A 17,134-nucleotide genomic window follows, 5' to 3' on the forward strand; every position below is an offset into this window, starting at 1 on the left:
GTCATTAGTTCTTGATCCTTGAACTTTACATGCATTCAATCAATCTCCATAATTACAGCTTAAACAAGAGGCCCATGGGCCACATCGCTCACCTGAGCACATTGGCTAGGAAAAAAAGCAAAAATCAGTACAGTATTGAAAAGTTTACAGGGAGGGGGGGTGTTGAATTTTAAACTACCTGATGATGCTTTCATATCAATATAACAAATGGCTTTGTTGTTCTTGAGCAGCAGATTTTTTCCCCATATATTCATTTGTAAAAATCTCCCATTGTGGCCCCACCCGACCCCCGGGGGCCCTCATTTGAACAAATTTCATTCTACACTACCCAAAGATGCCTCCATATCAATTTGACTAATCATGGCTTTTCTGTTCTTGAGAAAAAGACTTTTTCCTATATATTCCTCTGTAAACTTTGATCAGCAATTGTGGCCCCAACCTATCCCCGGGGTAATGATTTGAACAAACTTTGAACAAATTTGAATCTTCACTACCTGAGGATGCTTCCATATAAATATGACCAATCATGGCTTTGCTGTTCTTAAACACCCAATTTTATGTTAACGCCCCCAAAATCTACCTAATTCAAGATCAATAGTATACCGCCTGTCAATCATAAAAAAAACAATACCTTCTGATTTGATTGACGGGCCAGCTACGTGGGCTACCTGATAATCTGAGTTTGCATGTCTCGAAAACAATTACCTCGACATGCGTCAAACACTTTCATGTACCGCGTGAAAGATCGCTTTGTATACACTCTGGTTAAAAAAAATCATATCGGTGTTATACGAAAAAATTGCCATCAGATAACAGGGTGCAGAAAATAATGTAGAATTTATTAAAAAAAAAAAGTAACCTAACTCCCCCCCCCCCCCCAAAAAAAATAAATAAATCAACAAATGGAGAAAATAAATGAAATATACACAAAAATACCGACATATTCTTTTTTTTCTTTTAAATACTAATGGAGTTATATACTAATGGAGTTATGGACATAATGATTTGACAAGAGAAAGACTGTAGGCTACAGCTAGATTCGTATTCAGGTAATCATTTCGCCGAAATTACATGTATATGTCTGCAGAGCTAGCTTGGAACATGTTAAATTAAGATCATGAAGATATTACCAGTAAATTTGATAAAATCTACGCAGTTGGATTGGTTCAGTAATATTTACTACTCAGGTCATTATCTCGGAAATTTATGGTTCGTCCCGAGTAAACGTCTCCGGTTTTGGTCGGTCCCGGGTGTTCAAAAATGCATTTATTTTCTACAATCGGTAAATATTAATAAAATCGTTATAATTTTTTGGTTGTTTAAGTTGATTTCGATCTATCCAATACAAAAAGCTGCTATTATTTCAATAATATTAAGTGCAAAACACCAAAATATGCAAAGCGGGTTTGCTACCCATTTTAGTCACCGGGAAAATGACAATCGTCGACAATCATTGAAAAAAGTAATATTTGGAGTTGAATCTTTCAGTGAAGGCATATTGTGTTGTATTTAATTATATCTGTAAGTTTCATGACAAATAATTAAGTATTTTTTCAGTTATTAGCAAAAACCCGGTTTTCAGTTTCAAAATTCCCGGCCCGGCCCGGGTTTTACTACCCATTTTAGTCACACTCGAAGTAGACTAAATGCTTGACTAATAACCGTAAACTATTTTTCCCTGGATAGATTGTAAATTAAAAATAAACAAAAATATTAAATATATGTAATTGTTTCGTTTTTATTTGTTTCTTTAATACGGTTACGTATTTTATACTGTGTGTGAGTTTACCAGTCACGTTCTTGTCTGCTGAAGAGAGATTTTGAGAGCCATGTGGAGAAAGATGGTATGAATTTTGAGACGTATTTTTATAGAAATTTTGCATTGAAAAGTGAATAAATATTAAGCCAATTGACCAAGTTAAACGATTGAATAGGCTTATTTCATTATCCAAGCAAATTGTCATACACAAGCTAATCAGTTCAATAATTAAAATTTCACGCCGAAAAAAATGCAAAATTAATAATTGTCATAATTAACAAGTGCATCATTGAACCCAAGCTGATCACCACAACTGTAATCAAAACATATCTATATACTATGCCCACTATTGACACAGGTAAGGTGCCTGTGTGCGTCCAGCCGTAACTAATCCCCTCATTGTCGTACTCAAGCCAGTCAAGGTAATTGGTGTCAAACTGTGTAAACAAAGGCTTCACATACGAAGTTGGAGGTGTGAACAAGGTGCTGATTATCAAAAAACACTATGATAGTCCAAATTTTTGTATCGGATAAAACGAAATTCCAATATTTTCTCATCAGAATATCAGGTGAAATTATTAATAAATATATAAGAAATGGTTTTGTGCTATGATATTATATTGAAATAGCCGAAATATTCGTTAAACCGCTATCCCATAAAATGGAAGCCACTGTATTAGTTGATAATTATATTTTTTAAAAATAATTGAGAGTAGATAATTAAACAGTGACTTCCGTGATTTTTTTTCTATTTCCACTGCTATTTTGTACTTGTTAGCGATATGACGTCCAAGATAACAATAGAACTTTTCGAAGAAACAATAGAACTTTTCGAAGAAAAATTAGCGGATATTCAAGCCATATCTTCCTTCAATAACTGAGATTCGGAGAGAGAAAAAGTTTCTGTAGCAGCACAGACTGATAATTCTTCGGAGCCCCTTATTCAACCTGTGCCTTGATTTTAAGAATGTACGTAATGCCCTTGTCGACCTTTGACTCGGGTACACAGAAATTCAATTCGCCGTAATTGTAAAACAATCGATCCCTTCCCCACCATTTGAAAATTATAACAAAATGCAATGGATTAAATAAGAAAAGCTATTTATACTAATGTAGATAAAGTATCTTGTATCTAACGCCATGAATTACGAAAGATTCTTTTTGTATCCAAACCTGTAAACAGGGCATAAGTACACGGACCTTCGGAAATGGCGAATATTTGGACACCATTGTTCACCAGAAAAGTAAATAATATTCCGATCGTGGCAAATGTCCACACAATAAGTGGAATCTTTTATTTCAATATTCACACTTAATATTTTATAATAATTTCTTTTTATTGGCGATTAAAATATTGATATGATTGCTTTATAGTTTTCACGCTTTTTTTTAAATTTTACGATTGTTAAAAAAGATATGTCTTTTATTTTTTCAAAAGATATCGACGAAAACGCTAAGTCTACAAATTTTATATTTCAGTACATAATTTATTTAAATATTTTCACTCAAAATTATGCACAAAACACGTAATGTTGACCCTGATTATCAAAAGCCGGACTTCCTGTGTAATGCAGCGTGTATAGGGATTTTTGACATCTTGAGTATTGGGGCTCTCCAGGTAAATAACATCAGTACTACCAAGACCACTCCCCCTCCTCAGGTAACCGTACGGTAAAAAAATTGGGTCTTTAAGAAGAAGATTTTTAAAGATATTTTCCTATATATTTCTATGTAAAACTTTGATCGTCCATTGTGGCCCCACCCTACCCTACCGGGGGTCATGATTTGAACGAACTTGAATCTACACTACCTGAGGATGCTTCCATATAAATATGACCAATCATGCCTTTGCTGTTCTTAAAGGCCGAGGTTTTCAACCGGTCGGTTTTCCTCAGGTAAGTTTGGTGTGGGGTGGAACTTAATCGAAGCGGGTGAGAAGCCCCGAGGGAACGACGCTACCTTGTGTATACCTACCTTTATACACAGGATGTTACCTGAATGTATTAACCTGTATACGTTTTACTAGGACATAGTAAAATGAAGTCATTGTTTTTCTTGTGTAGTTCAATTGAAATGTTGACCGTAAAATTCTGAAATAAAGCATGCGAAATGTTTTTGTTGCGGACAGTATCCTACTCAAATTCTTTCTTTTAAAAATAATCTTTTTTAATAATTTGACAATTTCAATTATGCTGTATGTTTGTAAATTAATTTCATATGTTATAACGAATATTATAGGACCAAAATTTGTCGTTGTAAGTTGGCGACACAAAGGGAAGTAATTCAAATTGCACGTCGTGTACGCAATTTATACGAAAGAAGAAAGTGGGTCATAAATAAGTCTCTCAGAAATAATAAAACTCAAAAACGCTGTTTGGAGGCTAAATTGTGTAGAAATATAATTAACTAAATAAATATTTTTAGAAGATAATTCCTACATGATTTTTCCATGACGCATTGTCTGTAAAAATGGCCAGGGCTTTGGACCGGGGGTGATTCCCCCGACAGCTGTAGGCGAAACGGGAATTGAATCACCTGCATTGTACTTTTTTCCTTCGGGATTCATAATTTCAAATATTATATGCAAAGCAAGATGTTATAATCCGAATATTTTCTCTTCTAAAACTGGTTATTATACTGTAAATTCGTCACCATGTCTTGAAGAAAAGCGACACGTATTTGTCTTATAAAGTTTCACTTGAGCAATATTACAATGTTGTCATACTTGTTTTAAAAAATAATTTTATTTAATTCCATGATATTTCAAATGCGGGTCGGTATATTTTGTTAAGGTAGAATAAAAGTACGTCAGTTAAATTATGTTTTGACAAATTAGAATTATCGATTGTAATCGTGAAATAAAATCCCCCTTTTTTAAATTACAATTTTAATATATAAGCATGATTTTTCTTATCATTTATTTAATTATTTAACAAAATGATTATATTTATGGCATATTCTTATGAATTTAAAAAAATGCCTTGATTGCTTCTTTATCACGTTGGCATTTGCGGTAGGCATCAAAAGCCTGAATGTAAATTCGATGGTCGGTACAAGCTCCAGACAAGGTACACAAGATATATCAACGGCAGAAAACTAAATGTCAATCAAATCCAAGTATCCAATCCAAGGCTTAATTTCAGATGATTGACAGGGGTTCACAGACCAGGTAAATTTGAAGGAGGTGCTTATTTCCTCCCCCTTTAAGAAGAAGATTTTTAAAGATATTTACCTATATATTTCTATGTAAAACTTGGATCCCCCATTGTGGCCCCACCCTACCCCTGGGGGTCATGATTTGAACAAACTTGAATCTACACTACCTGAGGATGCTTCCATATAAATATGACCAATCTTGGCCTGACTGTTCTTAAGAGGAAGATTTTTAAAGATATTTTCCTATATATTTCTATGTTAAACTTGGATCCCCCATTGTGGCCCCACCCTACACCCGGGGGTCATGATTTGAACAAACTTGAATCTACACTACCTGAGGATGTTTCCACATAAGTTTCATCTTTCCTGGCCCATTGGTTCTTGAGAAGAAGATTTTTAAATGATGCCATTATTTTTTCCCAAATTCCTAATTATCTCCCCTTGAAAGAGGGCGTGGCCCTTCATTTGAACAAACTTGAATCCCCTTTACCAAAGGATGCTTTGTGGCAAGTTTGGTTGAATTTGGCCCAATGGTTCTTGAGAAGAAGATGAAAATGTGAAAAGTTTACGACAACGACGACAGACAACAGACAAATTTTGATCAGAAAAGCTCACTTGAGCCTTTGGCTCAGGTGAGCTAAAAATAGTTTCTATATATAGCACTCAAGATGTTCAAATAAATCGTATTACCCTCTTTCTTACAATTTGCATGTACATGTACACATTGTCCTTGAGTAATTTATGCATTATGACATCATTAAATGCCAAACATTGATCAAATAACAATTACATTAGTTTACATTTTGAATGCTCAAAAAAAAAAATTCTTTATCACTTGATACTTTAAAAATACTTCTTTTTATTGTTCTTTTTTTAATCAGAATTGACAGCTACCTCTCAGTAGTTTATCACTGTGATCATCCAGAACACCTTGGGCATTTCATTGAAAATGTTTTTTCTATGAAAGATTTGAAGTGTTCCAGATGTCATTTTGATGTTACATTAATACAGGTAAGTGTGACATCACAATTTGCATCCTAGTGAAACATTTATTGCAAGTTGTTCCTAAAATGTAATTCAACTGCAAAATGTTAATTTTATACCATTCATTGTTGACATAGTTTCACTTTGGAAATAAAATAAAAATGCCTACCTTTCTACCAATTTCCACAACAACATCTTTTGCTTTGATGGGAAATTTTACATCAAACCAGCACTGGCACTACAAAGGTGAAACAGAATTTAAATTATCAATTTTATCTGGAAAGCTAAAAGACATTAATTCTCTCATCCAAATCTTTAACAAAAATTCCTCCTCAAAGAATGAAATCTAGTTCTAAGACCAAGACAACAAGGCTATAATTGAGAAGTCATATGCTTGAAGTAGAAAAACTGAAAATATTTCCCACAAAACTTTTACTGTCATATTTGATAAAATGTTTTACATGCAATACAAGTTTATGAGATAGAACATGTACTATTGTGCCCTAGAATTTCCATATTAATTAACATGAGCAAAACTCTGATCAAGAAAGTTTAAAATCTTTAGGCGATGTACCTAATTGTTAAGTCAAATATAAACAGAATGAATATTTCTTTTTTAACCAAACAATTACTTTTTTAAGTTACAATACTGTCTGCTGACATGCATGAATATATAAAATTGTCTCCTTTCCATACTCTTGTAGAAATCAAGGATTTCCTACCCTACCTCAATTTCCTCCAGAGTTTGACTCCAGCGGTAGTTAGGCATGTCCCCTCCATTTCCAGCATTGGGGGGAACTTTCCCTTTGTCAGCCTCATCCTCTTCATCAGACTACAATTAAAATCCAAATTTCTCAACAATGGAGATTAATTTTCTCAACCTTGGGGGGAAAGGGATTTTGAGAACACAAGATATAAAGCTTCTCAGAATGGTACATAAATCTGGAGACTCATTTTAAACACACTAAACAAAATATAAAATTAATACAATATAAATACTTCCTTCTCAGAGATTCCTCATTTCTTTAATTTCTAACTCAATGAGCACCACGTTTTCACATACTTGGTAAATGTATTTATTAAAATCACCTTGAAAGATGGAATGGTCATTCATTCATAGAAATTGAATTCTTTTTCTTTAAGAATGCTTTATGTAAAGATTGAAGGATAATGATTCACTGTTCTGGAGGCATTGAAAATGATAAAAATTTCACAGTCAATGAATAAACAGAGGACAGAAGCCGGATACAGCTTGACCAGAAAAGTGAAGACACTTATCCCTGCAGATGTTTTATAGTAAAATTTTGGTTTAAATATTTATGGTATTCAAAATAGATTCTTTGAAATCTTTTAGATTTAAATCTTTATCATTTGGACTCTGTAAGTTAATATGACTCTCTGAACAGCAGTTTTATCTTTACAATATTAATTTAATCTACACTACAAACTACTAGATAAAATCAATTTGAAATACTGCCATATACTTTTGTAATTACCTTTTCTTTGTCTCCATTTTCTTTTGATTTCTCCTCTTTCGTTTCTTTTTCTGGCTCAGGCTCTGGTGCAGGAGTTTCTTTTTTCTGGTAAAAAAAAACAATATCATGAGTTAGCTACAGCCAATAATTTCTTTTCTATATATCCATGATATGATGTGTTAGCTACAGCCAATAGTTTCTTTTCTATATATCCATGATATGATGTGTTAGCTACAGCCAATAATTACTTTTCTATATATCCATGATATGATGTGTTACCTACAGCCAATAATTACCAAGGTACTTTTCGTATTCACTTTTGACTGAAAGTACTGTATTTTAATCAAATGAACATGCAGAAAATAAAGAACTTGATCTGCACTGCATTTTAAAAACACCAGAAAATTTTCCAGATGGAAAGTTCAAGATAGAGGAGTCTGTATATGTACCCCATAATTTAATTAACAAGATGAGGTTTGATGTCAAGTTTGAAAAATAAAATGATAATTTGCAGTTTCTTAGAACACGGAATTATTTTGTATATTTTCATGAAATACAATGGGCATGAAGTAATGTACTTATGGATTGTTCATAAATGAATAAAGGATCGCGAATCAACACACACACAAAAATTCAGTATGGATAAATAACCAAGATGTAACAATGCCCAAATTACTCTTAATCTGAAGTTACGGCAATTCCTTGCACCCTTGCACCAACTTATAAATTATACACTGTACCTTGTCAATTTTTCTCTGTATCTTTTTTCAATTCATGACTAAATACATTGTACCTTGTCAATTTCTTTCTGTATTTTTTGGAACATGACTTAATACCCCATACCTTGTCAATTTCTTTCTGTATTTTTTCGGCCTCTTCGTCAGTGACCTCCTTAATTTTGGGTTCTTCCTCTTCCTTCTTCAGTCTCTCCATCTCCGCTTGTTCCTCGGCTTTCCTCTTTGCGATCTTTTCTTTTCTCTTTCTCTCTTGTTCTTCACGTTCCTTCTTCATTTCCTCTTTCTGTCGTTCTGCAATCTTTTCATACTTTTTGAAGTTTTCCAACAAAATCTGTTGATCAGAACATAAGATAAAAAATCTGTCAAAAAATGGGACTAGAATGTTACAGGTATTCTTCCATAATGTACGGTGATACAGTGGTTGAAGTTTCTTTTTATTACAATATTCAAGCTGTACACTGCAACTAATTACGAACTTTGAAACCTTTTCCAATAGAAAAAAAAAAACATGCTTTTGAGAATGATTTGATTTAATACTTTAAATTAAAAGCATTAAAGTAAATGTCCTATAATATGATTATTTATAGACTACTCAACTTATCAGTGCTAAAATATTAAGAACTGTGACAGCTGCAATGTTGTTCTGTCAGGACACATACAAGTTTTGCAATGCTTTTCTTTCAAGTCATAATATGAGTGAATAATTTATGATAAAAGAATAAGGTTCACCAAGGGCCTTTTTTGGCCCTGTGAATTTCTGAAAATTAAAAGTGCAACTGCTTAGTTTTAGTTGCAAATGCAATACATATCATTCAGGCCCTTGGTGACTAAGTATCTATCAAAAATGATGTAATTTTCTGGCTATTCAATGCATTATGACATCATGAATTGTGTCAATTTTACCATTATCAGTCTGTAAAATAAATTTACACAACAGCCAATTTTAAAGCTTTTTTTTTAATATTTCATATAGAGCACATCCTCTTATCTAAAATATGCAATTATTTAAAGATACAAATGTTTCTGAGGATTACAAAACATGCTTTATTTTTTGTATCGAGGAGTGTGCTCGTATTTTTATTCTTCACTGAAAGTACCAAAATAAACCTGTTTTCTTTAAAATTCAAGAACTTTGCAATTTCTCAAAGCCTGTTTTTAATACCTGGAGTGGACTTTCAGAAGAAAGGTTTTAATAGGAAATGAAAGCACCAAGTCTCTACTTTATATTCATTTGATATTTGAAATGGGACATAGAGCTTAAGTCAATAAATTGGTACCGGTAGCATTAGAGGGAACTTAACTCTTTAATTTGACTTGAAAATCACAGAACTCTCAAAGAATAAGAACTAATTTTAAAAAAGTACCTTACATGCTCTGTCACATTTAAAACAGTCCACTCCTGACCCTCTTACCTCTTAATATTTCAAACAAACAGAATTGTACTCGTGCCATTGTAAACTTTGAAGATGTAAAACATGCATGACATTTTGGCTGTACTAGCCTACATTAAGCTCCTTGTTTTCCATGTATTAAGGCTAAGTTGCCTTCTTTTGTTCCCTGTTTTAAGACTTTACTTGATTACTTTTATTTCCTTCTTTTAAGACTTTACTCAATTACTTTTTGTTCCTTACCCTCTCTGCCTGCCCTGGGGCTCCTGCTGTGTAGTAGTCTGTCTTCCTGACCAGAAAACTGAACAAACAGTCTAGGAGCTGTAAAAGATAGAGATTATTGGTCTTCTGCAAAACTATAACAAGATACATGTATGATGCCAAAAAGATGCATTATGCCATAAATCACTGCAGGAATTTTCCATCTTAAGCAGTTCTGAATTTTTGAAAATTCTCCTCAAATAATGATCAGAATATCATCAATACAATTTCAAATACAGTACATGTAAACAAATCTGGATACATAACTCATGAAAGCACATATGGCTACCAAATCAAATTTTCACAAAAAAAGGAAACTGGGCTAGCTTTATGGAAATTGTACAGTAAATAGACAGCAGTTAAAAGCTCCATGTTAAAGCAATATGAGCTGCAACTTTGATGTCAGAAATTTTTGTTGCAGTTTTGTAATTAACTATTTCAATGACAGAAAAAAAGAAACTTCATAAACTTTTAATTTTTATGTTTGTGAAGGAAGAACTAATTTTAAGCTTTGATTGAAGCAAAATTACATTGATGCCATCCTGTACAATATTGATTTCTTATATAATACTATTATAATACATTAAATTGTACAGAAATTTTTCTTCTGAAACAATTTAATACTTTATTTTAGATTAATTGATCAATAAAGATTTAAGTTACATACAGATTTATCATAAAATCACACTTAAACAGCAAAATAAAATTCTCAAAAATGCTGCTCAAATTGCTTTAAAAAATTTGCACTTTCTAGACTCTGATATGGAATTTCAATTAACATACATTATATGACATCAAAGTCTTAGTCATGTGCAGTCTGGTCTTGGTTTCAGGATAATGGTGTATTTGTGTATTTGTATTTTTTTTTATGTCTAAATATACTGATTATAATAATAATAAATTGCTTAAATTTGCATTTTTTTAAAAATTGTATTTCAAGTTACACGAAAAGGAGATAAGGGATGACACTTGCCATCTTGCATTCCAAGGGGTGCCTTGGTTTATACTTGATTTTAAATATCAACACTTTTCCTAATTGTGTCTGGCGAGATCTAGCTTCAAAAATGATTGAGTAACACCCCTATGTCATCTACTGTTTGCACTTGCCATATAAAACATGCAGTGAACAAAAACAACCTACATCTGATACCTAGCACTAAAATGAAAACCAAGAAAAGTGATGATTTCTAACTATATAAAGTGGAGAGATATCCCCGTATTACACTGAAAGTCGAAAGAGGTCGGAAACTGCACCAAATTCGTCCTCTCTAGTTAGTCACACCATCAAACAGGCAAAATACTATCAAAAGCTTTGTAAAATCTTACAGAGACTCGATTTGTCAACATTTGCAACCGTTAAGGTAAGCGCAGATATATATTCAGTTTTAATTTAAATGTCTCTTCAATCCTCACATGACATTTGGTATGCCTAGACTCTGATGTCACATGAAGTTGTATGTAAGCTGCATTACGAAACCGAGGCATGAACAGTGCTTATTTAAATAAAGAACATTTATTCTCTATTTGTTCTTTATTTATCTACAGTATCCATTAAATCAAGGTACTAATTTCATTTTTATTGAACTTGTGTTGTTACAGTGAGAACGTAGTTTGCGACGAAATGCACTTCGCAAAGGAATGTGGGTCCAGAGGTTACACCGGAAAAATTCATTTGGATCAATAGATAGCTTTTGACTGGCCTGAATTAAGCAAGAGTTATTTCCCATTGGTCGCCATGTTGGAGGTATACAAGCCCGAATTCCTTCATAATTCAACCAATTTAAACTTGTCATACTGGGCAATTGGATAAAGATAACACAATTTTTCTTTACGAATTTATGTTTACTCAAGCTTCCTTTAATTCGTAATTTTAGTATTTAAAAGATTTTTGCTCTTATTACTGCAATACAAGTATAAACTGGTTGCTCAAAGAGTAGATAGAATGTTCTATCGTTAAAATGATAAATGTCCTACGGACCCGGTTTAACGATAGAATGCGTTCCGTGTATTGGCAATGTAGCAAAGAAAACACGGGAGATAACTCTAACTCAGTGCATTTACTATGAAAATTCCAGAGAGTTCTGAATGTCAACATGGTGTGCAAATTTGAAACGAGTAAAAAACGTTGAGAAAAAGTGTTAAATTTTTCCATTATACGGATCAAATTTTGGGGTGAAAGGTATCCACAGTCTCAAAAAGGTTTGTTATTATTAATTTGATAGTTATTTTCAATGCACAGAGCTCCAGATAAGGTGTATATTTGAAGAAATATGCATTGAATTTTACAATTAAAATACACATCAAAATTTGAAATAAGGGTCCGACATACAACTATGCATTAGCAATTGTAATGCATTGCACTCTTAAAGTTGTCTGTGCAATAGATTTAATACCAGTAATACAAGTGCATCATATCTAATATTACTGTGAATTGATGTAAGCTCAGTGTTTGATTTTCGTTTTATACATTTAAACAGCAAAATATGCTATACTTTTTGCTCAGAAACAAATTAAAATCTGCATTGAATTGAAAACCAGGGAGTAAAATTAAAATAAACTTTGCACTGAAAGATTATCTGGAGCTGTGAATGCAACTTTAGTTATTTTCTCTAAAATCGTTTCAGAGCGATTCTGCAATTTTCTGCTACATTGCAGGTATATGGGAGGCATTCTAACTGTGGTGAGGGCCTGTTCAGACACAATTAGATTATTCTAGCTATAGTCGAAAACTATCTATTTGCAAAGTTCTAATTTTCTCTTCGCCAAGGCGTTGTCGTTACTCGTTAGAGCTCCCAATGCGAGTGGCGCTTCACGCCGCTCACTGCGCTCGCTTTTAGCCTATTTTATCTCAGGGGAACAAAACCTGCACAATACGCCAAAACTAGGAAAATACCACCCTACTTTCACTTTCTCTAAGGAAGCGTTAGATTTTTAATAAAACAACATTAAAACACAGATAAAAACCTCATCGATTCCTTTTTCACTGCGCTGACACATTGCCAGGAACATGCCATCAAACTTTTCTGAGTCATGTCCTGCCATTTTGCAGCGAGATACAGGAGAATTTTTCTAGATCTTTCACTAACGAGTCCACACCGAACTACGATCTGAGTTAATTGGACGCTTAAACTCTTCTCTCTACATTTCTTTCTGAAAAGAGAAATAAAGACCCAGATACTGCGCATGTGCAAAATCAGGCTTCCGTAAACAGACGAAAATGTCAAATTTGTCATTAAGTCGCAGTCAAACGTTCAGAAATCCAGACGAAGATTTTATTTTACATGGTCAACGGTCATCTTATTGGTAAACAGCAATTAACAGTGCATTAAAAGCAGAATTTTAGTTTAAATTGAACGCATTATCAATAATGACACGTTTTCGCGCGTTGCCATGTGAAACAATCGTTTATCAGCTGCATACGAAAAGTCGGCATGCGCCGAATATTCATAATTTTCCTCTTTTATCATACAATCTTATCATTTTGACCAATGCTAAATTCTTAAAGTTAATTATGCATCGTATTGGGTTACATTGCATTATAAATTTAAACATGATTCAGAAAAGGGGAAGGGGGTTGCGATATATCAAGGATTTTAAAAATGTTGACTTAAATCACTTAATGTCTAAAGTAGAACAGCCAAAGGGGGGGGGGGGGGTCAATTTTTAGCAATGAATACATCATGTGGCCAATATTTTGAAATTGTAGAAATTACTAGACTCTAAAACTGAAACAGATATGTACTGATTGATAGAATGTATAAATTTAATGAAAACATTCTACACAATCGAATATGGGTGTAGGAAACTTCTTTGCCAGCCTAGGGTTCTTAGTCCACCTTGCTCCCCACAATTAAACCCTTGACAGATTGCACAACTAAAAATATGGCCAACATAAACAACTAAAATTGCTATTGCTTGAGTTTGAAAGCAAATAATGAAATTTCTTTGATATATTCTTTTAGGGAAAAACCAGACTATGCTACCAACTCCCAGCTTACCAGCACTTCAGAGAGGCTTTGTCAACAGATGAAGTTTATCCCGGAAAAGTATGAGGACAAACGTGGCACTCTACGAAATCTGGCAACCAAACTCGACCGAGTAAGTCAGGAACTGACCAACACTTTCTCCCGAAGTGTTACGTTTAACGACAGCATGGTGAGAAAACCCTCAGTGGAAGAAATAGTTCGGATTGACCACTTGTATGATCAGGAGTTTCCAGAGGCTAAACTGTCACAGTTTACCCCATCCATCTCTAGGTCTGACAAATCAAAGTTTTATCAAACTGATGATTATACATGGAAAGAAAGAAGAGACTTTCCTTTAGCAACTTATGATTCATTAGCAAAAAAATATTATCCAGTAACCTTTAGTGCTATGCTTGAGGAAGAAAAACTGAAGGATCAGCTGATGAGGTCCCAGTGTTCATCAGCTCCAGCGACAGGAAGGAGACACGCCTACACGAGAGCTAAGTCAGCACTGCAGAAACTGAGGCAGTCAGCTGACGATGACAGATATCTAAAGTACAAGACAAAGAAGTTCCAGATGATTGAGAGAGATGATGCTGAGAAATTGTATTCACTGTCCTCCAATGCACCAACAATTGGTTAGTATTTTTATTTAGTGAATTTTTATATCTATTAGAAGTTATTATATATACCAAAAATCTTTGCTCAAATATCAGACAATTACACTGCAAGGATTTCCTTTCAAAATCATTTGTAGCATTTTTTATCACTGATATTGAAAGATCTTGCAAATATATGTGTTCCACTGTAATGCTTATATTTTCCATCCAGAAGAAAGAGAAAGTTTTGATCAGTGTCAGACAGTTTTTTGTACAATAATAATTTTCTAGATATGAATACTTGCCTCTGTTTAATTTTTTGTTATTCCTAAATCTTATTCACACATAAGAAATTAATCAGAGACACTGGAATTTACGAGGAAGAAACTAGTTAACTTTATAATATATCAAATGAACTGATTTACTCCATTTTCTTTACTTAATACACTGTATTTATTATTTAAGTAAAATATTATTTACATCTCTTATTCATTTTAGCTTCAGCAAATGGTATGCTTATTACCCCATACGATGAAGACATTGCCACGCTACGATGGAGTCGACTTCGCCTTGAGGAGGAGAGACTGCTAGAATTAAAGAAATTAGAAGAAATAGAAAGACTAAGACCCCCAAGGGAAAAATGGTAAATAAAACAAGGAAAACGCAAAGCAGAGCATCCCTTTTCAAAGAGCATTATATCTATAAATCAAGGCTGATCGAGTGTTAGACATCAATCCCGATGCAAATTACATCACTTCCGTTTCACACGAAGTACGAACTTATTTACATACATACACACACAAACCTGTTACTATTTCCCCTCCAACTCTGTTGCAAGGGGATAAAAAGACATTTGTACAGGGATGATATGAATTTGAACTTTTTAATCTAGGAAAAAAAAGATCTAGCTTGAAGATGGAATGTCACTGATAGATTTTTCTTTAATCAGTCTGACAGGGGTATTGTGTATTAACGTGTAAAAATAAATAATTTATTGTTTTTTCAGGTATGAATCTACAGGAACAGATTTCCATTATGAATGTCACAAAAATACAGAGCTGGAAAAAACAGAACAAAAATGGAGGGATACAACGAAGAAAATAGAACGCAATGAAACCTTAATGAAATCTCTATCCCAAATATGTGTATAAATAGAGTGTCCAATCTGGACCCACACCAGATGTAAATGACCCATGGATATCTGTCATGTAATAGGAATTAATTAGATCAGAGGGTAGTAAGATTTTTTATATTAATATCCAACCCTTAAGAACCCAAGTGAATTTTTTTTTTTTTTTTTTTTTTGCTTTTGTAGAGCTTATATTTGACACCCTTTAATGCAGGAATTAGTTAGTTTCAGCTGTTGAAAGTTGGTGTGATGTCCTATTTGGGGTTGGGGGGGGGGGGGGGGGGTTGGAGAGGGGATAAAGACATAATGTACTAATGTACTTGAATTTATTTATCTTTAATTTTTTTTTTTCAAATTCATATATGTTGTTACAAATGCTCATAGTATTCCCTATGATTTCATAATATATAAGTGTTTTAATTTTTTCTTTCTTATTCACCAATGCTTTACAATAGTTAGATCAGAATACTGCCTACAGTATATGATGCTCAAAGTTCACTTGTCTATAAATGCACCTGTTATCTGTTATCCAATATGTAGTCTTCTGTATACATGTATATTTGTAGAAGTATATTATGCTCTTTCTTTTGTTGTCTGTTATTTAAAAAAAAGTGTTGGTTTGTTTGAATTTTTTTTTTTTTTTTTGGTTTATTTCAATTGATGTCGAGTGAAAAAAAATAGATTTTGTCAGAAGTTAGGTATGTTTGGTTGTTTCACTGTGTACATGTTTTCTGTTTGATTAATAAAAGGAAATTTTGGGAAAAAATTACTGCTCAACTGTAAAAGTTGTTTCTTATATATGATTACATGAATTGATCACCAGAATCTTCAGTAGAGACTTGAATTTTTTTGTTTTAGCTGGGAAGGGTTTGATTCCTAATATATGTTAAACATGGCCCCTGGTTGGCTGAGCTTTATACATGTATGTTGAAAAGTTACCCAGAACATGTGTGAATTGTTTGGATTTTACTCTCTCTCTCTCTCTCTCTCTTGTCCCTTCACTCTCTCTCTTGTCCCTTCAGCTTCAATTGAAATGCTTGTGTTTGTTAGAAATTGTGACCCAAATACATCCTCCATGTTATAATTGTTTATTTTTAAGCAACTCACTGTGATAAATGTTTGTGCTTGTAAACATATGTTATTCAGGGGCTTTACTTTTTTTTTTGTTTTTTAAGTACATTTATTTAGATTCAGGTACCATGCAGTATTTTTTAATCACTGTGTAGCGTCAAGTGAAGATTGTTGTATTTTTTAAGAAGAATTAGAATTTTGATTAAAATAAACCAGTGCAACAAATAGGAACAGATTTTTTCTTTCTTTCAATTGACTTGTGTGAAAATAGTACATTGTAAATAGGTGACTTCATTTTCTTTAATGACCTTAGTAAGTTCTGTCACTTTTTCATTCAATCACTAAATTGAAAAGATGAGGAAATCAATTTTAACATCTAACAAAAATCCACTGAGGAGCATGGCCTTAGACCCCCCCCCCCCTTTTCATTTTGGCGATATATTCTATACTATAGAAAACATAGTTACTTTATGGTTGTATCTTCTCAAAAATAAAGTCTGATGACCTTTTTTAATTGCTTGTCAAGGAATTCTTGCTTGAGGAATTCCACCCAACTGTTAATGTATGGCTGTGCCCCCACCCCCCATCCACCCCCCCCCCCTCCAATAAA

At 33.3% G+C, this 17,134-nt stretch overlaps 2 protein-coding genes across 2 annotated transcripts in view; one reads left to right on the forward strand and one right to left on the reverse strand.

Annotated features, from left to right (window-relative positions):
- The window catches only part of LOC133186383 (nuclear migration protein nudC-like), a 16,886-nt gene extending 4,002 nt beyond the window's left edge, over positions 1-12,884 (reverse strand). The window contains exons 1-6 of the mRNA XM_061321640.1: positions 12,725-12,884; positions 9,743-9,820; positions 8,218-8,442; positions 7,396-7,479; positions 6,627-6,731; positions 6,069-6,137 (exon numbers count right to left, since the gene is read on the reverse strand). Coding sequence (XP_061177624.1) covers positions 6,069-6,137; positions 6,627-6,731; positions 7,396-7,479; positions 8,218-8,442; positions 9,743-9,820; positions 12,725-12,802 — 639 coding nt within the window. The 5' untranslated portion in view covers positions 12,803-12,884. The remainder of the gene's footprint in view (positions 1-6,068; positions 6,138-6,626; positions 6,732-7,395; positions 7,480-8,217; positions 8,443-9,742; positions 9,821-12,724) is intronic.
- Positions 12,885-12,936: 52 nt separating this feature from the next.
- Positions 12,937-15,702, forward strand: LOC133186384 (uncharacterized). The gene is made up of 4 exons (XM_061321641.1): positions 12,937-13,063; positions 13,723-14,363; positions 14,823-14,967; positions 15,331-15,702. The coding sequence occupies exons 1-4, from the start codon at positions 12,978-12,980 to the stop codon at positions 15,473-15,475; spliced, it is 1,017 nt and encodes a 338-aa protein (XP_061177625.1). The 5' UTR covers positions 12,937-12,977; the 3' UTR covers positions 15,476-15,702.
- The last annotated feature ends 1,432 nt before the right edge of the window (positions 15,703-17,134 follow it).

Source organism: Saccostrea echinata, unplaced genomic scaffold, assembly GCF_033153115.1.
Source record: "Saccostrea echinata isolate AGI-Se365-2 ecotype Australia unplaced genomic scaffold, CSIRO_AGI_Sech_v1 ptg000013l, whole genome shotgun sequence".
Taxonomy (NCBI): domain Eukaryota; kingdom Metazoa; phylum Mollusca; class Bivalvia; order Ostreida; family Ostreidae; genus Saccostrea; species Saccostrea echinata.

Excerpts from the sequence above, each read along its gene's own strand:
- LOC133186384 (XM_061321641.1), top strand. The coding sequence starts at position 12,978 with ATGTCAAATTTGTCATTAAGTCGCAGTCAAACGTTCAGAAATCCAGAC. Across the intron at positions 13,064-13,722 it reads GGTCAACGGTCATCTTATTG|GGAAAAACCAGACTATGCTA; the intron begins GTAAACAGCAAT and ends ATATTCTTTTAG. Across the intron at positions 14,364-14,822 it reads CTCCAATGCACCAACAATTG|CTTCAGCAAATGGTATGCTT; the intron begins GTTAGTATTTTT and ends TATTCATTTTAG.